The sequence below is a fragment of the Falco punctatus genome, assembly GCF_963210335.1.
Source record: "Falco punctatus genome assembly, chromosome: 4".
Classification (NCBI taxonomy): domain Eukaryota; kingdom Metazoa; phylum Chordata; class Aves; order Falconiformes; family Falconidae; genus Falco; species Falco punctatus.
This window is the reverse complement of record NC_137583.1, coordinates 13065040-13086837: the sequence shown is the minus strand read 5'-3', so window position 1 is coordinate 13086837 and position 21798 is coordinate 13065040. Positions and strand designations below refer to the sequence as shown.

The 21798-nt window shown below is 42.8% G+C and overlaps 2 protein-coding genes across 4 annotated transcripts; one reads left to right on the top strand and one right to left on the bottom strand.

Moving 5' to 3' along the window:
* Positions 1-4753: 4753 nt before the first annotated feature.
* LSM3 (LSM3 homolog, U6 small nuclear RNA and mRNA degradation associated) lies at positions 4754-7828 on the bottom strand. Its single transcript, XM_080385703.1, has 4 exons — positions 7752-7828; positions 6751-6861; positions 5464-5559; positions 4754-5168 (listed from the first exon to the last, which is right to left on the bottom strand). The coding sequence occupies exons 1-4, from the start codon at positions 7770-7772 to the stop codon at positions 5088-5090; spliced, it is 309 nt and encodes a 102-aa protein (XP_080241829.1). The 5' UTR covers positions 7773-7828; the 3' UTR covers positions 4754-5087.
* Positions 7829-7834: 6 nt separating this feature from the next.
* Positions 7835-20779, top strand: XPC (XPC complex subunit, DNA damage recognition and repair factor). 3 transcript variants are annotated; one of them, XM_080385620.1, is made up of 16 exons: positions 7836-7993; positions 8696-8894; positions 9794-9921; positions 10727-10850; positions 11700-11784; positions 12296-12453; positions 12655-12775; positions 14123-14212; positions 14669-15598; positions 16069-16229; positions 16495-16576; positions 16992-17126; positions 17618-17787; positions 18008-18101; positions 18655-18744; positions 19386-20779. In XM_080385620.1, the coding sequence occupies exons 1-16, from the start codon at positions 7897-7899 to the stop codon at positions 19596-19598; spliced, it is 2877 nt and encodes a 958-aa protein (XP_080241746.1). In that variant the 5' UTR covers positions 7836-7896; the 3' UTR covers positions 19599-20779. The 3 variants fall into 3 exon arrangements, with proteins under 3 accessions (XP_080241747.1, XP_080241746.1, XP_080241745.1); XM_080385619.1 differs by having other exon boundaries at positions 8693-8894; XM_080385621.1 differs by lacking the exons at positions 18655-18744; positions 19386-20779 and having other exon boundaries at positions 7835-7993; positions 8693-8894; positions 17976-18101.
* Positions 20780-21798: the final 1019 nt, after the last annotated feature.

Sequence of the window (21798 nt, the reverse complement as noted above, 5' to 3'; positions counted from 1 at the left end):
CCTTCACGATCAGTCATTACCCAACCTTTCCAAAGGTTTAAGCAGTGTTTTCTGCAATAGTTTGTTCACCCACACAGTCAGCCTGCCTAGTCCCTTGCTGTTGCAGGCAGTCACATCATAAACCAATCAAATGCCATTGTAAAACTAAGTAGGCTTTTTTGGCCTAAGTTTCCAGAATTTGGGAGTGGGCCTCTCTTCCATTCAAACTAATTTGGGTAACAATGAAAAAAATTCACTCATAAACAGGGTTTCTGACAACATCTTTTTCCGTCAGTGGTTCTTGTTTTCCGCTCCAACCCACATCATCTATTCTCTTCCTTCCACCCATTCTTCCCCCTCCCCCCCCAAAAAAAAAAAAAAAAAAAAAAAAAAGGCTGGCTTGGACACTGTGCTTCAATTTTCTGTAGAACTTTCTATTTTTCTTTTCCATTCTTTTTGTTTAGTATATGAAAGCAGTTTCCTGTTTAGAAACATGAAAGTCCTACACCCTCAGTAATGATGTATTCAGCCCATCAATGATCTTGGCATGAATGCCTTAAACCTTAATAAGCCTGATGGGATTTTCTGTATATGTCATCATCAGCCCAAAAAACAATACACAACGTTTGTCATCTTGCACTGAACCAGCTCCTCTCCCAGTGCTACGGTCCTAATAAGAATTCTGAGGGCTAACAAGCTTCCTTCTCAAATATTTCAAATTACAGATTTCCAATGCCTACAGAACAAGAAGAGAAGCAGCAGGAGGAGATGGTATTGTTGCAGAACTCCCAACATGATCCATGCTGTTCTGCTTTTCCAGCCCTGAGCCCCTGCACTAATCTGCTGTTGCTCACACTGCTCAAGTCTTACTATAACCTATTATCCAAATCCTGAGTTTGTCTTGTGCTGGGGAATAGGAATTAAACACATAATGTAATCTCTTTCAACTTTAAACAAACATACCCAAACCCTACATGACCTAGAACAAAATTCTATCCTGTTTGCATACATAAGCTAGATCGAAATCTATCCCTGTGTGTTCAAAAAAAAGCAGCAGCATTGGTGATTTGAAATAAACTGCAATATTTGTCACTTGGGGAGTCTGATGTACATACATTCAAAAGTGCAGGCTCTTCCCCCTGCTGAATTTTAACTACAGTGAAGTTCTCCAGTGAAGTTATTGGACAGCCACGCAACTAGCACTGGAATCGCTGGGTGCAGAAGCTGCCTTGTACACCACACACAGCAATGTGCTGTTCTTCTCCAAGCAGTGCTTAGCAGCAAAGCGGTTAACCACAATTTATTCTATACAGCCTAATTCTTCAGCTAACACTACTAGCAAAGCTGCTAGTCCAGAGTTCATGCATTTTGAAATCTGACGATGCAAGGCACACATACTGTTTTACTTTAACTCTTCTGGGGGCTTGGTCTGTGCCTACATAAACATTAAAACATATTTTGATCTTTACTTATGGGTGAGCAGCAGAGTTAATTTAAAACTGTCAGCAAGTGCCATCCTAATTAAAAACAAATGACTAATTGTGCAACTACAGGGCCTGTTGACACAGGCTACATACATCAGTCAGGCAAAGCCAACCAAGCTTGAATTCGAGGAAATGCAGCACCATCTAGTGTCCTATACGAGGTAGGGAGTCAAAAATTAATTTCACAATGAGTCCACACAGAAACTCCACACGAAGCTAACATTCTCACAAAAATCAGTAAGACATCAGAGGTTCAACTATACCAGAACTTCTGAAAAAGGAAATTTCATAATAAAAACCTTGTTTAAAAAGATCTGCCAAGAATCAAATGTTTGCAGGCAGGACAGAAATTCTTTAAAGACAAGAAACTGAGAAATTAATTACTCTGCCACCTATGAAAAAGATGTAGCCCAAAAGCTAAGAACTACCAGAAGGCTACTGGAAAGGCTATTACTGTCTATAAAGAGCTACTAGAAATAAAAAGGAAAGCTTCAAGAAGCCGATTAGTATTAATTCTGGCAGGCTAAAAACATATGACAATATGAAAAGGCATTTGAGAAATCTTGAAAAATTTGAGGAAAATTAACAATAAATACTTCTTCAAACACATCAGGAGCAGGAATCTTGACACAGGGTTAGTACAGCAAACAGAAGATCAAAGAGTAGAAAAGAACAGTAAGAAAGACAAGACTGCAGAAGAGGGGTTTTAATTATTTTTTTTTTTTAAATCAACACTCATCATACAGGAGCTTAGACTGGCTCCCACTCTGCAGAGTCCATTTCAAACTGGAGGGTGGCTAAAAGATGCTACTGGACACTTCAGCAACATAAACCATAACGTCTTTATAACCAGACAGTAAATACCCAAGAAATCAATTAGACATTTATTATGCTAGCAATCACCATGCGTAATCTCTCACTTAAAACTTCAAAAGAAGCAGGTGGTGACAAATGAGACTATTTAAGAGTTCTACAGGGATTTAGGAGAGCCATGTAGGTGAGGTGACCCCTTTAAACTGCTGATTGTATGTGATACAGAAATAGTGGACATACAGATAAATGTGTTATGCTGGCAAGCATGGCTCAAGTAAAGGATATGTAAACCTCACATCTCTATTACCATTCTCAGAGAGCTTAGCAAGTGTTATTAACAGATAATAATTCTAAATTTTAGCAAGGCAGAAGTTCCTGATGTACCAATACTTCATGTATCATGGCAGTCATCCAGTACAAAAATCATATAGTACAAAAAGGAATGGAGCAGCTTTCATCAAAAATTGATTAAATAGAAAATCTCTTTGCAACCTGGAAAAGAGAAAACTGAAGGACTAGTAGGAGTAGACAAGATGGCAAGGTAAATGTATAGTCTGCTGTCTCTTAATACAACCAAACCAACATTGTCTGTCACACATGTAAGTGACAGGCAGCAAGTTCAAAACCAAGCCCAAACCAAAGCCAAAACCATAAGTACTTCTTCAGAGAACACATGCTCAGCCGGTGACAGACCATAACAATACACAGCAAGGGGCTTACCAGACTTCAAAAAAGAGGTACTCTAGTTAATGGAAAAGAAATTCCTCAGGTTCTGCGAAACACATTCTCTTCTTTCCCAGATGTGCTGATACCTAGGAACTGGAGGACTATCACTGCATTCACATATTCTTACTCTCTCTCCCTGAGGATTTATTTTGGTCTTCTAGACTGGCAGAAGATAACAGACTAAAAAGGATCTCACTGCAGTCATCCTTGTACCCCTTCCAGAAGGGGAAGGCTTGTAGCATCACTAGCTTTCTTCCAACAAGAGGGGTTGTGTACACATGGAACAGGAGCTGATGCTTGCTGAGCTAACTCTTGCAGAGACAGCATGCTAGGAGGAGATGAGATAGGAATCTCATAAAACTGTTTTCATCCTAGTCCAGACCAACTTCACACCAGGATGGTATAGTGAGGGAAGTCTGCTACAAAGCCACTGCATACCTGGTCTTCATTCAAATAATGTTTACAGTAAGTTGTACAGATGCTTTCTTCTTTCATTTGCATACAAGGGACCTACACATGAAAACAGCATTGTACAGAGGTTTAAGATAACAAATTCTTGCATGTGTGTACAAGTGGAACAATTCGTCCTTTGAGAAAAAAGTGCAAGGAATACGGTAGCAAGTCTCCACGTGATTAAAAATTTAATACTACGATTGCTACAAATACACTAATTCTCAGTAGTTTCTCAGCTTCGGCTATCATGCCTATTGTCCTAGCACTAGAGGACATTGCATGAGAACAAAGTACAGATGCCACCTAGAAGCCAGAGCAGCTTTTGTATCAGTCCCCGTTTTCCTTATTTCAAAAAGCATTAAGTATACACTCATCTTCTGAATGTATATATTTTTACTGCCAAAAGAAGTTAGTATCCTTTAAGAACCACCTGGCTTGGAGCTTACCAAGGCAGACCTTGCACTCCTCATCACTGTCACAAGCCATAGACTAAGCTATGAAGATTTTAATTGTAGGAGAAAGTGCCAGAGCAAGCTACTTTTGCTAGCCCTACAGAGAACGCCAAAGAACTTAGACAAATTGAGATTACTAAGTCACAAGTCAAGCTTTGTAGGTTCACACTGGGACATTCCCAACAACTCTTATATGCCTTTCAAACATATGTATTAAAACATTTCATAGTGTAAGTGGCTTTTTTTTTTATATACAAGAAGGAGAATAAATTGCAAACAGGGTGGGCCCAAGAAAATGTTTTTTAAAAAAGAGCTTTGTTCAGGGTTCTAGCACACCTTCACTGCAGATACTAATGAGCATCTTAAGCATTCAGGAGAATTTAATGTATTCAAGAACTGAAACAGGCTACAGACAGTGGGAAGTGAATACATGCAGCAGGCAACTAAGCAGCATGCAAGGCAACATCCTCGGTCTCTACTTACAGCCTTGCAAACCACAGCTCTGTAAACAAAGCCACAAAAAAATCTGAAGACATTGTAAAGAAGCCCATCTTCTTCGCGTATCTTAAGTGGAAAATGTATATACATACACTATTTCCCTGCTACAAGCATATGCAAGAATTTGAACACAAAAAAGCCATAAATTATAGCACTGTAGATTTGTGTAGCATGAATCATCGCCCCCCCCAAACATCAATCTGTAAGACTCTGGTATTAGTAAGGACAGAAATTAACACAGAAGTTACTGTTTTCTCAGAAAGTGAGGCTACATACTACAACTTAAAATAGCACTAGTTCTATAGAACGTAAGAATGTCTCCAACATAAAAACAGGACAAGTCAAAACTGAAAGATAAACCGAATTTATTTAAAACAAAAAATTAAGACAGTGTTATTGTGAAGATCAAAAAACCCGAAGGATTCTTTTCCTGATGTGACATGACTGCCAATTTACAACAGTTACATTAATTCTGAAAAAAAATCAAGTTGTGTTTACACTGCTTCAATTGACTACATGTACCTTCTGCAAGACAAACTCATTCCCCGTCCCTCCCATTCCCAAATGAACAGAGAAAAACATCCTATAAAAAACACGTACAGAATTTTGAGACACATAATTGAAACACAAACCATTGTCCAAAAGCCTGAAACTTTCCAACAAGGTTAAATCCTTTGTTGCTTCAACCAACCCTCAATGGTGGAGCTACAAGCACAACACCATCACCTCTGACAAAGAGCATCGGAATATTCCTCTTGGTAGACTATGAAGAAAGAAAGGAAAGTTTACATTTACAAAAGCATAGTTTACAAAACATATCTGCTAAACATATGACAAAATTCAATCATAGCAAAACACCAGAAACAACTCCAACAAATATAAGCTTAAACATAAAACATTTTGGCATGCTGAAGAGATCAATACAACCAACACTCAGTCTTGCCCGAAACTTCTGTCACATCTTGATTCAAAAAGTAGTCAGCAATAAACTACTTCAACAGTATAATATAGTTCAGTTTTAAAAGTTTTTTATGGGGATAAATACACTAAGTCCTTACTTTATAAATCTCTTCATAGGTTTCTTCATCAATCTCTATTGTAGTTACAGTTTCTTCCACATCACCCAAAATCATATTTAAGTGCTGATCATATGCCTGTAGGAATGAAGTCAGTTCATTATTTCTTCCAAAATTCAAATATGAGCTTATTAAAATGAGAATTTTAGCAAGACTTTCAGACACAATTAATTTAGCCTGATCTTGACAAAAACATGCCACTATGTCAAAACAAAGCAGTTATCAGTTATAATTCTAAACAAATATGAACAAATTGGTACCTGCAGCATTAAAAAGAAGGAAAACATATTTACTGGAATGCTCACTCCTCCAGGAAACAGCTCTGAAGCATTCAGTGAGAACACATGTAAAAACGCAGACACAGACACACTTTATTAACATTAAACCAGCTACACATACTCTGCTGCCAGTCCAGCCTCCTGGAACTGATTGCCTGGGGCCAACATAAAGAATATGAAAGCTGTAATTCATACAATGCTACAAAAGTTTCAAATAAGCACATGTTCCAAAAACCTTATAAAAGCACATCGCAAGCTACACATGTGCCTCATGGATCTCTCCTCATCTTTGTGTTCCCAAAGGCGTTGAGGCTCAATCAACACACAGGGCAACTGGTTCTCTTCCCAAACACAGTACAGTACTCAAAGAGGATGGCAGGCTTAATAGAAAGAAAAAATCTGTCTCATCAAGAGAGATATCACTCTCAGAAGAAAGCACTTAGACAAGGAGATTTGCAGAGAATCCAGCAGAGTACATATCCCATCATATCCTCATAGGGTGTGCCTTAAGAGATATTTGTTTGATGACTATAATCTCATTCTTAATTCCGTCTTAAAGAAACCTCAGGATACTTCATGAGAAGAGGCCTGCAGCATCGTTCCTTATTTTAGAGACACAGAAATGGAAGCCAAAAACAATGGAATGAATTGCTTGGTATCTTTCAGGAGATAACAACAAAATGTATCTCTTCGTTCGCTAAAGAAACATTTAATAGCAGACAGTACTGAATAAATTAGATTTTTCTACCAATCACATTACACTTGTGATACAAGAAAGGTTTTAAGCCTTGTAACTAAAATCATCTTTAACTTACCTTTAACCACTTCTGCACTTTTAACCATGTTACAATTTCATGTGGGTTTAATCTCATTTTTTTTAACAATCAATGGAATATTATAGGTAACCTTGTGTAATAAACTTGTACATGAAAAAAAGACTGCCCAGTGCTTAGCTAGATAAGCATGGTGGTGTTTTGAAAGTTTTACTTACATGTAGTCTGCCTCTGAGCTCTCTGTCATTCCTCATTTTGACATAGATACGCTCATCTAGACTGAGTCTGATGAGATCAAGTGGCTCCTCTACAGTATTTGTTGTTTGTTGCTAAAAAAAATAAATTTATGAAAGTTATTTGTACAGAAGCCTATGAACTTTTCCATTTCTCTGTGTTTGTGAGAAAAAGAAAACAAACAGGTAAGAACACAGATGCAATTAGTCCAACCCATTCCTTCACATCCCGATGAACCCGAGCACGGCTCATACTACTACTCTACAGATGCTCACCAGCCTGAGCAAAGCAAGTTAAGACTTCAGTTTAGTTTGCAGAAATCAAGCCTCACACATACAGTTGTATAAACTATATTCCTTACCAGCAACCATCATCCATACTGCTGCACAAAGCCTATTCTGCACGAACCAGCACCAAACACAGGCTGACATGTTTGTCAGCACAGACCAGTTAACTGGGTGACGTGCTGCCCCAAACACACAGCTCTCCCTGAGGCCTGGCCCAGCCACACAGCAGCCAGGCCAGGCCCCAGGGCAGGCGAGAAACCTGAACGCACACCGCCCTGAGGTCCCTCGCGTGTGGTAAAGCCAAACTTCTAGGATCACAGCTAAAACGCGTGAACATTTTTGTGTTTATCCCGCAGCGTACTACCCAATTCCTTCTCAGCGAGGCAGTGCCATAAGCGTTTGGGTTTTTTTTATCGGCAGCTCCCGTGGGAGACGTGCCTGAGGCGAGGGGCACAGGCCCCGGGCCGTGAGGGGGTCTCACCCCACACAGAGCGCTGCCCCGCGGGGCTGCGCCTCACAAGGCTGCCCGAGCGGGGGGCTCTGCCGCGGGGTACGGCCAGCGCCAGCCGGGCAGCCCGAAGCCTGCCCTGCCCCCCCGCCCCTCCAGCCGAGGAGACTCCCCCAGGCCCGCTAGGGGAAGGCAGGAGCGCGGACCCGGCCACCGCCTCCCGCCCTGAGGGAAAGCGAGAGCTCCTCACCTGATCCACCTCATCCGCCATCTTTCAAACCGCCTCCCGCGCTCTCCCGCGAGACTTTATGGCCCCTCCCCTTCCCCTCTGGCGGGGGGGGCGCGGGGCGGGGGCGAAGCGGGGGCAGCCGCCTGCCCGCCGCCGGGGCCGCGCCATGGCCCCCAAGCGCAGAGCGGCGCCCCGGCCCGCGCCTGCCAGCAAGAGGCGCCGCGGGGGGCTGGGGGCGCCGCGGGACGAGCCGGCGGAGGAGGGTGAGTGCGGGGGGCGGCTGTGGTGGGCCGGGCCGGGCGCTGCGCCATCGCCGGGGCTCGGGGCAGCCCCAGGTGTCTGGTGCTTCGGGAGGGGCGGGGGCAGCGGGGGCCGCTCGCCCTTAGCGCGGCGCTGCGGCAGCCCCCGCGAGGGAAGGGGCTGGGGCAGGGGGTGCCCGTCCTCCGCAGCGCCGGGCGGCGGGACGGGGGGCACACGGGGACGGGGATAGACCCGTGGGCGACACGGGCCCCGCTCTGCCGGGGGGCTCTGGGCAAGGCCCGGAGCCGCGGGGGGGGGGGGGCGGGGGTTGGTCTCACCTCAGCCGTGGCGGGGCCGCGCACCCCCCGCCGGGCCCGGCCTCACGTGCGGGCCCCGGGCCCTCGGAGAACTTCCCCAGAGCAGCTTTACAAAACAATAATTTATTGTGGCTGACCAGTGCGGTGCTTGTTTTTCAACTGGCCCCGTCGGTAGGACCATCGGAATCTTTATGTGCTGCTTGTGCGTTACATTATGATGAGTATTTTCCTTGCATCTCATTGTTGGATTCTTACCTACTTACCCAAAGCAATGCCGTGCTCCTCACTACCAGTGCTCACTTTCTTCTGGAACTGGCCCTGATGAAGCCCGTGGAGGTATTGTTTCTGATTGCCATGGAGATGAAACTTCATCCTTTTAACGTACCTTCCTCTCTTCTGTCGCAGCAGATGATTTTGAAGATAAAACGCCCGGTGTAAAGAATAATGACTCAAAAGCTTTGGCTAGCAGGAAGGAAGACGGTTGTGACACTGGAGTTTCCAACTCAGCAAATAAGCCTTCAAAACAAAAAGGGGCAAAATCTCTAATAAAAGAAGATAAAAAATATACTAGAAATAAAAGGAATCCTAAAAAAGAAGAAATGTGCAGGTAAGTTTACATATCATTCAGATCAATAGGAGCTTTCTCTTAGTGTTATTTGTTTAGGGCCCGGGGCTGTATATATGCATTTGAGCAGTTTGTTTTAGGCTGTCTGTCTAATTTAGTACATACGTATCACATAGCTGGACAGAAGTACTGTCTTATTCACTGCAGAGTCAGTCCTGAGGAAGATTGCATGGGAAGCAAATATGTGAGCCTTTTCAAATTCAATGGCTTAAATGTAAAATTTTATTTCATTTGTTACAGTTTTGGCATAGGACTAGGGAAGTGTTACGGAATCCAGCATGAGTGGAAGTGTTGGCCAGAGGTTTGGATGTAAAAGGATGAACAAAAATCTTGTAACATATCATTCTGTGGTATTTTTTGAAATCTGAGTATAATATCAGCATGGTCTACCTGTGTAGATTGCTGTAGCAAATTAATTAATAAAAAGAAATTAAACTGGTTGCTTTCATTTCACTGGCCAGCCAGAGCCTTGGGTATTAGTGTAGTGAAACAAACAGTTTGAATATCAGTACACTTTGAAGGTTCAGTGAGAACAAATTATTTCAGTCAAACCATTTCTCTAAGGATCTATTTATACAAGCTGTTCTAAAGGATGGGGTCTTTTGTAGGTTCAGGCATCTTCCTAAACATCCTTGCAGAATCTGAACTGAAGTTTGCACTGAAAAAATGTTGCTCCATTGTGCCCCTGGTTATTTATGACAAAGTCAGTTTGCTTTACAAAGAAGTTATCTGTAGTTTAATTGTCAAAGAATCTGTTGTTACTGATGCAGAGGTCATGCTTTATTGATTTCCCCATTTTTAGGGTGTTCTTTCTCTATTTCTCTTAAATAAACAAGCACCTACATTTCCTGATGCTAATGACATTTTGATAACTTCAACAGTGATTTGCTGAAGCCCCCTCAGAAGGAGATGAAGTTGAAGAGAGAATCCCCTGTTAAAAAAGAGATGGGTGAAGACAATACTGGTGATGATGATGATGAAAGTGAAGATGAATGGGAGGATGTAGAGGGTAACAGTTGCATGTTTATTCATTTTAAGGAGTAACTATCCTTGCATACCTTTTTTAAAATTTGATTTTTGAATCATTTCTCATTTGGATTCAGGTAAATGTATATACTCTGTGCACCTAAAGCATGCTCCATGTGCATATCTGTGTTTTTAAAAGCTCGTATGTCACAATGCTTTTAGAATGGTTCCAAAGCAGAAAAAAGCCAGACAGCTCCTGACCTGGTGGTAGTGCCTTGAATTTGAATATTTGTTGGCTTACGTTAAAATTATGCTACTGTGCAGGAAGCAGTTTTTCAGGTGTTTGTAGCAGCTAAGAGTGAGTCAGTTTGAAGATTCAAAACTGCAACTTCTTAGTAAAGAGGAGTGGAGATGAAACCAACTGAGCTGCTAGATTAGGTGGCCATCAACAAACTGATAAGAATCATGATGTTCATAACTTCTTATTTTGTTGCTACAGATTTATACCTTCTAAAGTGAACAGCTGTCAGTTTTTTTCTTTGCTACTCTACAAGTACCTTTCAAGTCACATCTGCTTCATTCACTTTGCTGCTGATTGAGTTTGCCTGCAACAGTCACTTGCCATTAGACTGTGCTTAGCTGATTCCTCAACAGCAGGTGACTGGCATCGCACAGTTACTAGAAACAATTGAGCACACAGTGCTATGGAACATCCAAGAGCTGGTAACTGTTGGGGATGTTCGGTTTGTAGGTTGTTCAAACACTTGAGGAGGAATAGGTAGGTTCTTATCCCATTGTCAGACCTCCCTGGCACATCTATTTCATGTTTACTTACCATATTTTTCCAGAACTCCAGGAACCTGCCACAGCTAAGTTAGAAGAAGATCCTGTTCTTCCGGCAGTGGTGTTGCCAAGCAATCCTGTCGAGATAGAGATTGAAACTCCAGAGCAGATGAAGAAAAGAGAGAGGAGGTAAGGACAGGGAAGCCAGTAAAGGGCCATTGAAGGATGAAGTTAAAAATATGCTAAGTCTTGGCTGTCACTGAGTTGCGCTGTTCTGGGTGGAAATCCCTACTTTGTGCATGCTGTTGAGTTGGAGCGATGCAAGGCAGTGGGTTGGAGAACAGTTTACATGCTGACAGTTTTATCAGAAATCTTCAGTGGAGGTTAGTGGGAATGGAGGCTTTTCAGATCCCTTGAAAACAAAGCATGTAACTTCATTGTGCTTTAATACCTACGTTTACAAACCAGGGACAGAGCATCGGAGAGCATTATACCAAGGAGAGCTTTCTTTGTGTGGTGGCTGAAGGCCTGATGATGTCTCATGCTGTTGCAGGGTGGGCAGTGTTGCAGGCCAGCCCTTCAAAACAAAACAACCAGAGTATCTGTTGTCTCTAAGTGAAAGACTTCATCCATGAAGAGAAAACCATTCTTCCCAGGAATCTGAATGGAATGCTAGCAGTAATCTGAAAGTCAAACAATTCAGACAGTGAGTTTTAGAATGGAGCTATCCAAAGCTGTCTGGTGGGAAACTGTAGGCACATAAAGTTAGGTAGGATTTAGGGCATCTGAATATACCAAGCTCTCAGTATGCTATATGGAGTATGTGGTATATGGTATATCGGGTATGTGGAGTTTGCAGTTTATTAGTCATACGCATCCTGCATGCCTTTTCATATAGCCAGTAACTAAATTGTTATTAAGCATGCACAGAAGATTCTGTGGGGTGGATTCTCTTTGTGAACTGATCCAGTTCAGGAATCTAGAAAAGCAGGGCCATAGAAGATCCACAACATCCATTTCTCTTGTAATCTTATGCAGAGAAAAAAGGAAAGCTGAGTTTGAGATGTATCTTCGGAGAATGATGAAACGTTTCAGCAAGGAGGTTCGTGAGGACACACATAAGGTATTAGTCACAGAACTGTGGCAGCAGAAAAATTGAGCATAAAGATGTCTGAACTGATTCATAACGAAGAAGAAACTAATTTTCATCAAATAATGTGGGGGCATGGCTAAAAGTAAGAAAATAAAAAGGCTGTAGGACTGAAAAATGGTCATTATAGACTTCTCCTAAACTGTAAGTTAGAAACATCAGTGACTGCATTAGTAGAATTTGAACTCAAAGCACATGTGAGTAGGGTGTATATTTCTCCACTAAGTGAGTATCTGCTCATTCTGTCCGGGTTAAACCATCAGTCATATAGAGTGGAAAACACTGACAGGGACTGCAGGGCTTCGCTGTCTTCTGGTGGTGATCTGAAGACAGCCCTGTGTCCACCCTGTGTATGCTTGGAAGGCTTCACTGCTGCCTGTTTCTGTTACAAGGAGCAGTAAAGCCTTCCTCATCTCTACCGTGGACAATAGTTCCAGCAAAGAAAATCTCTTGTGAACTCACTGTAGAAACTTTTTTCTCTCAGGTTCACCTCTTGTGTTTATTAGCAAATGGTTTCTATAGAAACAGGATCTGCAGCCAGCCAGATCTTCATGCTATTGGTCTATCCATCATCCCCACCCACTTCACAAAAGTGCCTGCAGGCCAAGTGGACCTTCTCTACCTTTCCAACTTGGTGAAATGGTAAAACACTCTCTCCTAATAGTGCTATCATGTAGAATGTAGAGCCAGGGTTCAGGGAGAGGGGTAAATGTAATTAGTGATTTTTCTAATTTTAAATACAAGGGTGAGAGCTGCTTGTTTTTGCAGAAGGAAGGGGTCAATTACGAAGTTTAAGAATACAGTCACAAACACTAGACCATAAGTAGGTGTCTCATATTTCAGGTTTGTTGGAACCTTCACTGTCAACGATGAGCTTTCCACTGGAAAAGGAGAGCCCCTTCAGTCAACTTTGGAGAGGCGCTTTGCCATCTATGCTGCACGGGATGATGAGGAGTTGGTTCATGTAAGTGACTGGGAAGTGCAGGGTTGGTTGCCGAGTTTGGATGCCAAATCAGTGCTGTAATGCTGTCAGGTCATACACAAAGTGGCGTTTGAGGGATGGATTTGGAGAAAACAAATTGGTGACTTAAATGATTCTGTGGGTTTTTCTTTTTGTTGTATTTTTATCTGGAGTCCTGTGATTAAATTATTTAATTTGAACTGTGCCTAACTGGAGCCTCTAGTTCTGGTTGGTGTCACTGTGCACTCTGTGTTCTGCCGTGGATGGCTTTGTGTAGTGTATAGAGCCACTTGTTTCTAAGTATGCTTTGGCTTCTTTGTGTTGCTTTATTAGCACTGTAGGTCAAAGAAAACCCGCTTAATAGGTTTCTTCTGAATTATTAGTTTGAGTGAAGAATTTTTTGGGGTTACTTGCAGCCAGAGAAACTCTTTACAGATCTTGGAGTTGAGGGTTGGTAGTTTGTTGCAATGAGTCACCACTGAAGGGCAAAGAAATTGAGCTTTGCTTTAGAGCAGCACAAGGCCAAGGCTTCAAAAGAACTTCCAATTTACAGTCATTTTGTGGTGTAATTGGATTAACGGAAGAAGTGGAGTCAGTTGCTTCAAGTCACAGATTTTGGTAAAACAGCTGAGGGGAGGGGGAAACGCAGGAGATCAGCTTGACGGGACATTTGAAAGAGCAGAAACAAGCTGCTGCTTTGCAGGTGCGTGGCTTGCAGCTTTATGCTGTTGCTGATAAAATGGGATGTTGCAGCTTTTCTGCTGCAAAGCAGGAAGCAGTTGTGGTGGCTTTGTAATCTTTCTGTAGAAGTGCAGAGATGTCACTTGCTGGGACAGGAGGAAAAGACAAAGCAAGCCTTGCTCAGGCAGCTTCGCTTGAATCCCATGCAGGAAGGCGGTTGCCAGCTCGCAGCTGCTGACCGCTCAGTTGTGACTGTAATGACATTCTCTGAATGGCTTGTGTTTCTGCTGGCTTCAGCTGATGGTATGTCGTTTGCTTTCACCACCTTTGGGAGGCATGATTTAGAACCATCTTACTCAGTTTTCATCAAGAATGAGAGCCTGATAGGATAGATCAGATTTGTTTGTCTTAATGTGTCTGCTCCAGCAGGATGGGTCATTTAGGCTCTTTAGGAATTGGTTCCTCATCTGTGAGTTAACAGCAGTTCCCCTGTCACAGTAGTAAAGTAGATAAGACCAGAGAAGACTGTGCTTTAATACTATAGCAACTGGTTAAAAGGTAGGAATGAAAATTATTTGTGACAGAACCCAGACTGTAAAAGAGTTTCAAGAGGTTTTGTTTTATATACCTTGAAAAAAGGTTAAACGTGCTTTATTTTCTCTTTTGCAGATATTTTTAATTATTCTGCGAGCGTTACAGCTTCTGTGTCGCCTTGTGCTGTCTTTTCAACCCGTTCCTCTCAAGGAAACAAGAGCAAAGGTAGTTTCTGTTTGGTGTGTGGAATAAGGAATAGGTCACTGGTTTAGAGAGTAGGATTCAAAAAGCTTTCTGGCTGTTGTAGCTTGCAGTGAATCACTGCATGAACCACGGTGATGATGATGTTCTGTCTATAGCGCAGAAGATGCAAAGCCTTAATTTTTAGTTTCTTCTTTAAAAAAAAACTCCTGTTTTGCATGTTTCAGCAAGACTTCTTATGCTTTAGTGGTTTTAAAATTTCTTTAAAACTTAGACACCAAACACTTGCTGCTTGAGTGCACCTCTCTTGAGCCATTTGTCTGAAATTTTCAAGTCCCTAAGACGTGCAGATTGACCATGCCTGCTAACCTTTGGTCTCATGCACCTTGTGCTGATTTCAGTCTTTTTTTCTTTTTTTCTTTTTTTTTTAACACATTCTTAGCCATGGTGATAAAAGTGACCTAGCCTGTTTCTTTGCAGGGAAAAAGCTCATCCAAGAGCCAGTCTGTCAGTGGTACCCCTGAGGGGCAGGAGAGCTCTGCCACAACACCCAAAGCTGTGGCAAAAAAATCCCCCTGCAAAAAAGCCAAGCATGATGAGAAGTCCTCAGAGAGCGAAAAAGACAACAAGGAGCCAAAGAAACTCAAAACTGTTCAGACCAAAAGGATACGCAAATCGAAGTTGACTACAGGCAGCCAGGAACAGAAGGAATCTGGTAATGGGGAGAGCAGTTTAGTGGAAAAAGATGGGCCAGTGAGGCCCAAGAACAATCGCCGGAGACAAGTGGCCTCCAAAGTGTGTTACAAAGAAGAGAGTGGAAGTGATGAGGGCAGTGATTCAGACTTTGAGGTTTCAGAGGAGGAGAGTGATCTCTCTGATGAGGATTTTGAAACTAAAAGGTGGAGGAGCTCACTGGGCTCCCAGAAGTCAAAGGTAACGGCTATAAAAAGCCGCAAAACTGAGACTTCAGAATCAAAGCTGTCCAAAAATTCATGTGGACCTGAGCCTAGGCCAGCAAAAAGTACAGCTCCAGCCTTGCCTCCTGCACAGAGAAAGAGAAACAAAATAATTTCTAGTGATGAGGATGATGGGCAGCAGGAGGTAAGGAAAGTGATGGGCACAGACCAGTGGCTGGAGGTTTTCCTTGAACGTGAGGACAAGTGGGTGTGTGTAGACTGTGTTCATGGCAACGTTGATCAGCCACAGCTGTGCTTCACATATGCAACAAAGCCACTTTTCTACATTGTGGGGTTTGACAATGATGGGAGTGTCAGGGATGTGACACAAAGATATGACCCAGTGTGGATGACTGCAACAAGGAAGAACCGCGTGGACCCTGAGTGGTGGGAAGACACGCTGCAGCCATACAAAAGCCCCTATGTGGAAAGAGACAAGAAGGAAGAAAAAGAGGTAAATGGCAATAGGTTATTGAGGACATTTAGTGCCAGGAGTCCAGTCCTTGGATTCTCATTTGGGAAAAAATCATTAGGAATCTTTCCATGAGAAAGGAGGTTTGTATTTGAGCTTGAAATGTTCAGATTGATTATGTTTTAAAGGGAATATACAATGATAGATTAAAATAATAACAAATAGAGGCTGTTCAGAGAAATTTCCGTCGCAAAAGCACTGGACAACCCATGCTGGCAACTTACCAGTGTGGTTTCTGTGCAGTTTAGCATTACCCTTCGAGAGAGAGTCTTTAAAATGCGTAGATCTGGGTACAAGTTTTAAGTACTTACTTGCACAAGAGTGCTTTGATCTGTTGGCTCATCCAATTAAGTTTCTGGGTTTTTTTCCTTTGACCCATACCGTAGTCATTTTCTTACAAAGGGTAGTGCAAGAGAATTGTGAAATCACTTTTCTTTGTGTAATTCTTCCAGTTTCAAGTTAAGCTTCAAGATCAGCCTCTACCAACAGCGATTGGAGAGTACAAAAACCACCCTCTTTACGCACTGAAGAGGCACCTCTTGAAATACCAGGCGATCTATCCTGAGTCAGCTGCTATCCTAGGGTACTGCAGGGGAGAGGCTGTCTACTCCAGGTGAGTCGCACACATGTTGCCAGTCATTTGCGACTGTGATCTTTGTAACAAGTTCAAGAGCTAATTTTTGTGAGGACCTTGATGGTATCAGCAGTATTCTCAGGCCACCTGCGTAGGCAGGGTGAGACATTTAGCTGCTCAGACAGCATTTGCATATCACTTAGATACAGCTTTTCTACCATTCCTAACATCTGAATAACAGTTTAGAAGTCTCCTATGGAGACACTTCAAAACATTTATGGTTGCTTCCTTCTGGACTTTTTAGAGACTGCGTACACACGCTGCACTCCAAGGACACTTGGCTGAAGCAAGCTCGAGTGGTGAGGATTGGAGAAGTGCCTTACAAGGTAAGAGAGTTTGACTTCCTCCTGTGTGACACATCTGTTCTCTAAAGTCCAAGATCCATTCTGTTTTGTTTTTTGCCTTTTGTCAGCAGATGCAAGAGTTTTCACTTGCTTGCATAGCTTGTGGTAGCTGCACTGTGAATCTCTTCACCTACTGTGCCTATAGTTGCTATGTACTACCCCAAACCCAGGTCTTTCTTGTTCCTACCCCAAGAGTATCTGGCAGAACTGCACCCTTCCATCTTCAACGGCAGCCTGGCATTGGATCTGGCTCCCTGTTGCACACAGGTGCCATGGGTTATCATTTAAGCTAGGAAATAGGCATTTCTTATCTGACAGTCGTCTTTGATGTCCTAGGAGTCTGAAATTGCTGGAACTTATTGTAGTGTTAACAGGCTTGGTCATTGTATTTGCACAGATGGTGAAAGGATATTCCAACCAGGCGAGGAAGGCACGCCTTGCAGAGCCTGCAAACAAGGACAAAGAGGACCTGGCGCTGTTTGGTCGTTGGCAGACTGAGGAGTATCAGCCACCTGTAGCAGTGGATGGAAAGGTAGCTAGGAAGGCAGAGGCCTGGTGTTAAAGGAAGTGTTTTGTATGGAGCTGTGGGCTTTATTTTTCCAGAAGTTGCATGTTTGAGAGATGAGATCAGTCAGTAACATCTGGATTCGGGATTAAGACTTCAGAGGTAACTACCCAGGAGTAAATGGTCAAAACTTCACTGAGGCCTTTCTTTTCCTGAGTACAAGTGCTAGCAGTGCAGACTATTAACTTCATAATTTCATTGATCTAATTTTCCTAGCCCATGTTAGTTTTGCTGATTCTCTGCATTACAGCCTGAGTAACAAGGCCTGGGCAGAGGACATAGCTGGGAGATAACCGTGCAGCTAAAATCTAGTGCCTTGTCATGTGAATATTAATTGAATACTGGAGTGGAATGTGTCAGGTCAGAAGGAACGGAGGGTCCCTGAGTTGTGGCAGGAATTTTCACCTCTCTCCAGAGAGCAGGAGTGTCACCATTTCTCTTTACTTTTGCAATAACAGGTTCCTCGGAATGAATATGGAAATGTCTATCTTTTCCTGCCATCCATGTTACCCATTGGCTGTGTGCAGCTGAGACTCCCAAATCTGAACAGATTGGCGCGGAAGCTGGACATTGACTGTGCTCAAGCCATCACTGGATTTGATTTTCATGGCGGCTACTCGCACCCCGTGTACGTAAAGCTGCTTCGTTGCAGCTGACAGATTTTGATGTCCTGCAGAAGTTGAATACCCTGTGTTACGGAGTACATGTGACGAGTTACACACTTAGACCCTATGAGACAGACAGTTCTGTCAGTATTCGGTAGCTTTTGGTTTGGCTGGGTCAGCAGGCATTTGCTCCCTTTCTTTTTTCTTCCAGTAGCTGACAGAGGATTGTGTTCTCCTTCCTAGTACCGATGGCTACGTTGTCTGTGAGGAGTATAAAGAGGTCCTCATTGCCGCCTGGGAGAATGAACAAGCAGAAATAGAGAAGAAGGAGAAGGAGGTGAGAATTATTTTGGAGCTTCCTTATTGGTATGTTTATTAAGTCAGTTTCATTGAAACTGTGGACAGTCGAAGCAAGGGTGGGCTGTGTAAGCCACAGGCACAGAGCTCTGTGACCGTGAGGGGCGAGTTGTGTCCCCCAGATGCCCCATTTGGGGTTTGCTGTCTGGCCTGCAGTACAGGGGTGCAGCACAGGTGTGTAGCAGTGTCTGAAATGGTGCATACTCTGCAACAGTTCTCTATGGCTGCTGGGAAACAAAAATGAGGAATAAATATAGGAAGCTAAAAGTTTTGGAGGTGGTTCTGGTGTAATTTACAGGCAGGGTGCACATTAGAAAGTGACAGTAATGGATGTATTTAGCAGATAATTGGACACCAGTATATTTTACTCGGGAATCCTACTGGCATGTATATCTTTTAATGTGACACATTTAAGTTGGCACAGGTTCTTTTAATGGCAGTTTAAAATCTTCAAACTTCCATTTTCTGTGGGCATAAATACATTGAAACTTAGAACAGTAACTTTTTCTCTTTTCAATAACAATCCTGCACAGAAGCGTGAGAAAAGAGCTCTGGGGAATTGGAAGCTGCTGACAAAAGGACTTCTCATCAGAGAGAGACTGAAGCAACGCTACTCCATCAAGGTATTCTGTATTTCTGTTAGTGATTTCTTTTTCAGGATGGTATTTCTTTACCAAGAGACTTTCCCAGTCTTTCCAATGTGTTACGTGTCCAGCTGTAGAGGGTAGAACTTCCAGAGTGCAGCTACTGAAAAATCTTTTCTGTTGTTAGCATGTGACTAGCAACTAGGAGAGAGAATTACACCAGAAATTCGATGTGGTCATGTCCATGAAAGATTCATTGTTGTTGAACAAGAGATCAGTGTTGCCTAAAGCATCAGGTTTTTGGTACTACTTTCTGTTTTGACATACCCCCTTCCTCAATTTATTCCTCCAAGCCAAGCATGTAGCTTACAGGATGAGAGTGGGCTGCTTTTTGCTACGCAGTCAGGTGTATTTTCCCCATTGACAAAGGTGAGAAGCATGATCTTTTTAACAGAGGTTTGTTTCTATTCTTCCGTCATCAAAAATATTTTGCTTCTGTTGAAAGAATGCTTGACATACAGGAATAGAAACACACTGTTTTGGGTGAGAAGCCCTAACGAGAGCCACCAGCTTTTCTGATGTCATTAAGTGTCACTGTGACGGAAGACAAGCCCTTTTGGAAAGGGGTAGTTATGTGATTTCTAGAGCAATTTTTCAATTTCCACACCTGTGTTTTCCAGACTGAGCCGTCAGCACCTGAGACAGAGAAAGGAGCAGCATTCTCTTCTGATGAAGAAGGAGGTCCAAGTTCAGAGACTGCAGTAGGGAACGTGGCCATTTCTTGGCCCCAGAATCGCTGGTTAGAGAAAGAAAAAGAAGAGAAGATGGCCAGAAAGAGCAAGCGAGAAAAGAAAGGAGAAGCAGCACAGTTGTTCCCTTTTGAGAAACTGTGATCAGAACAAGCTTTTCTTTGCCAGTTTAGATGCAAGAATAGTCACAACAAAAGTATCCTTTGCAAGTTAAGGACTTGGTCTTCTAGTGCACTTGTGTTTCTGAGCTATGAGGGAGCAGCCTAATTGAATATCAAGATGTTTCTTCTGCTATCGCAGGAAATTCCATTCATCCTTTTATCCTCAGCCTTACGAGAAGCAGATGTGCAGTTGCACCTTCTGAGATCACTTTGTGTTTGGAGGTTTTTTGCTCTCTTGTATCACTCAGCACTAATAATTCTGTTTTCTTTCTGTTGGAAAAAACTCAACTTTCTGTTGGAGTTTGCTCTCTTTTGTATCGCTCAGCACTAACAATTTTTTTTCTGACACATTCCTTTCATTAGCACTATCTTTGCCCATTTTTCTCCTTTCCATTTTTTCCTGCTTGCTCAGAACTAAAGCGTGCAGCTGCTGTGTAGTAGCCTGTGGTGAGCAGGTCAGGGGACTACAAACGTCCTCTTGGATTCATACCGTACCCAAACTGGCGGTGAGGTAGAGTTCTGGTCTTACTACCTGTCCCGTCATCGCAGAAGGGAGAATACTTCCAAGGTGTAATGAAACATGCAGTCAAGATTTGGAAGAATTTGAAAATGTACTTTCTAAAGAATAGCTGTCTTTTGTGAAAACTCAGTTTTGGTGTTTCTGCCTACCCTCTTCCTTTACTTTCAGAAACCTTGTGCATCAGAAGGGAGGAGCCCTGTCCTCATTTCACACTTAGGGTTCAGTATGTCTTAAGTAATTTAAATATAGACTTGTTGCAGTTTTGTTCTATCAAGACCATGTGGATATGTTCTGGAGCCAAACATGTACAACTGGCTGAGTGTCATTGTCAAGAAGGAAATTCACTGAAACCAGAAGGTTCTTGTAAATGTTCCCCATTTAAAAACTGTTGAGAGAGGAATGTTAAATCTACACAAGCTTTTCCTGCAGTTTTGTCGCAGAAATGCTGATCTGCCTTTTGTAGTATTTTTAGAACTAAATTACACTGTCTCTTCAGAAATACAAGGGAATGACAGTTTAGTCGTTGCTGGACATTGTCACAGAGGAAAGACTGAAACGCAAGAAAATGGCTTACATTTAATTATGTTCAGAAAAATCTATTTTTGTACTGTATTTGTAGAACAGAATAAAGTATGGAGAAAGAGGATGTTGTCCGTTACACTTCCCCTCCAGCCAGCTCGTTCTTCCATAATTAGCTCCGTTTCCCTGGAAGGACTCTCGTACAAGGGTGAGAATGCAGCATGGTACTTCCAGCAGTCACAGATTGGGTCCCAGGATGTCCCAGAACTGGCTGCTTGTGAATTCTTTTGACGTTAATGGTCTTCATTCTCAGTTTTTAGGTTTTGCTACCAAATTATAAATAAATAAAGTAGATCTATGACCTGTATATAAGGCTTCAAGAAAAATTCCAAATTTTGCATGAACTGGGTAAAGCTGCAGCGGGCACTGGGGATGTGGTTCCTGCAGCAGCGGGCAGTGTTGGTGTGGGGTGCACCCCGAGATAAGCATCTGGAACGGGGCAGGGAGCACGTTGAGCTCCTGCTGGTATTTGGTAATTTTTCATCCACTTAAACTGAGAGCTGGTGCCAGCCCTACCAAAGCGGCTCTGTACCGCCTGATGGGGGAACATGGCACAGGTGACGCCAAGCAGTGAGTCTAGTGACTTTATAGCCAGCAGGGAAAGGGACGGTAACATCTTCAGCTGGCAGGATGGTATCTCTCGGCTACACAGGCAGCGAGCTCTCCTAACCTGGGCATGCAACACGAGAGTAAAGGTGTTTTAGGTGAGACAGAGCAGGAAGGGAAGGTGATTGACAGATCATGTACATGGCCTGTCAGATTTTGGTAAGGAAATAAGAGAAATGCTGCTTCAGTTGTTCCTATAGAAACTACGTGTAACTGAGGGGAGCCCTGGCTCCACAGCACACCTGGGCGACAGAACAGCATGTTCTCCATGACAGGAGCCTGTTGCTTTTGCATCATTCCTGCACACACCAGTATGGAAGACAGAAGCATTTTAAGCTGTTGGCTGCACAGTAAACCCCAGTCTCTTTAAAAAATATAGAAGTCTGTATCCAGTCAGGTTGAACCATTGTATTTTTCAAATAATCTTACGGAGGCAAGAATGTTACTATTGCTTAAGCAGTCAGTAATGGGCAGTAAG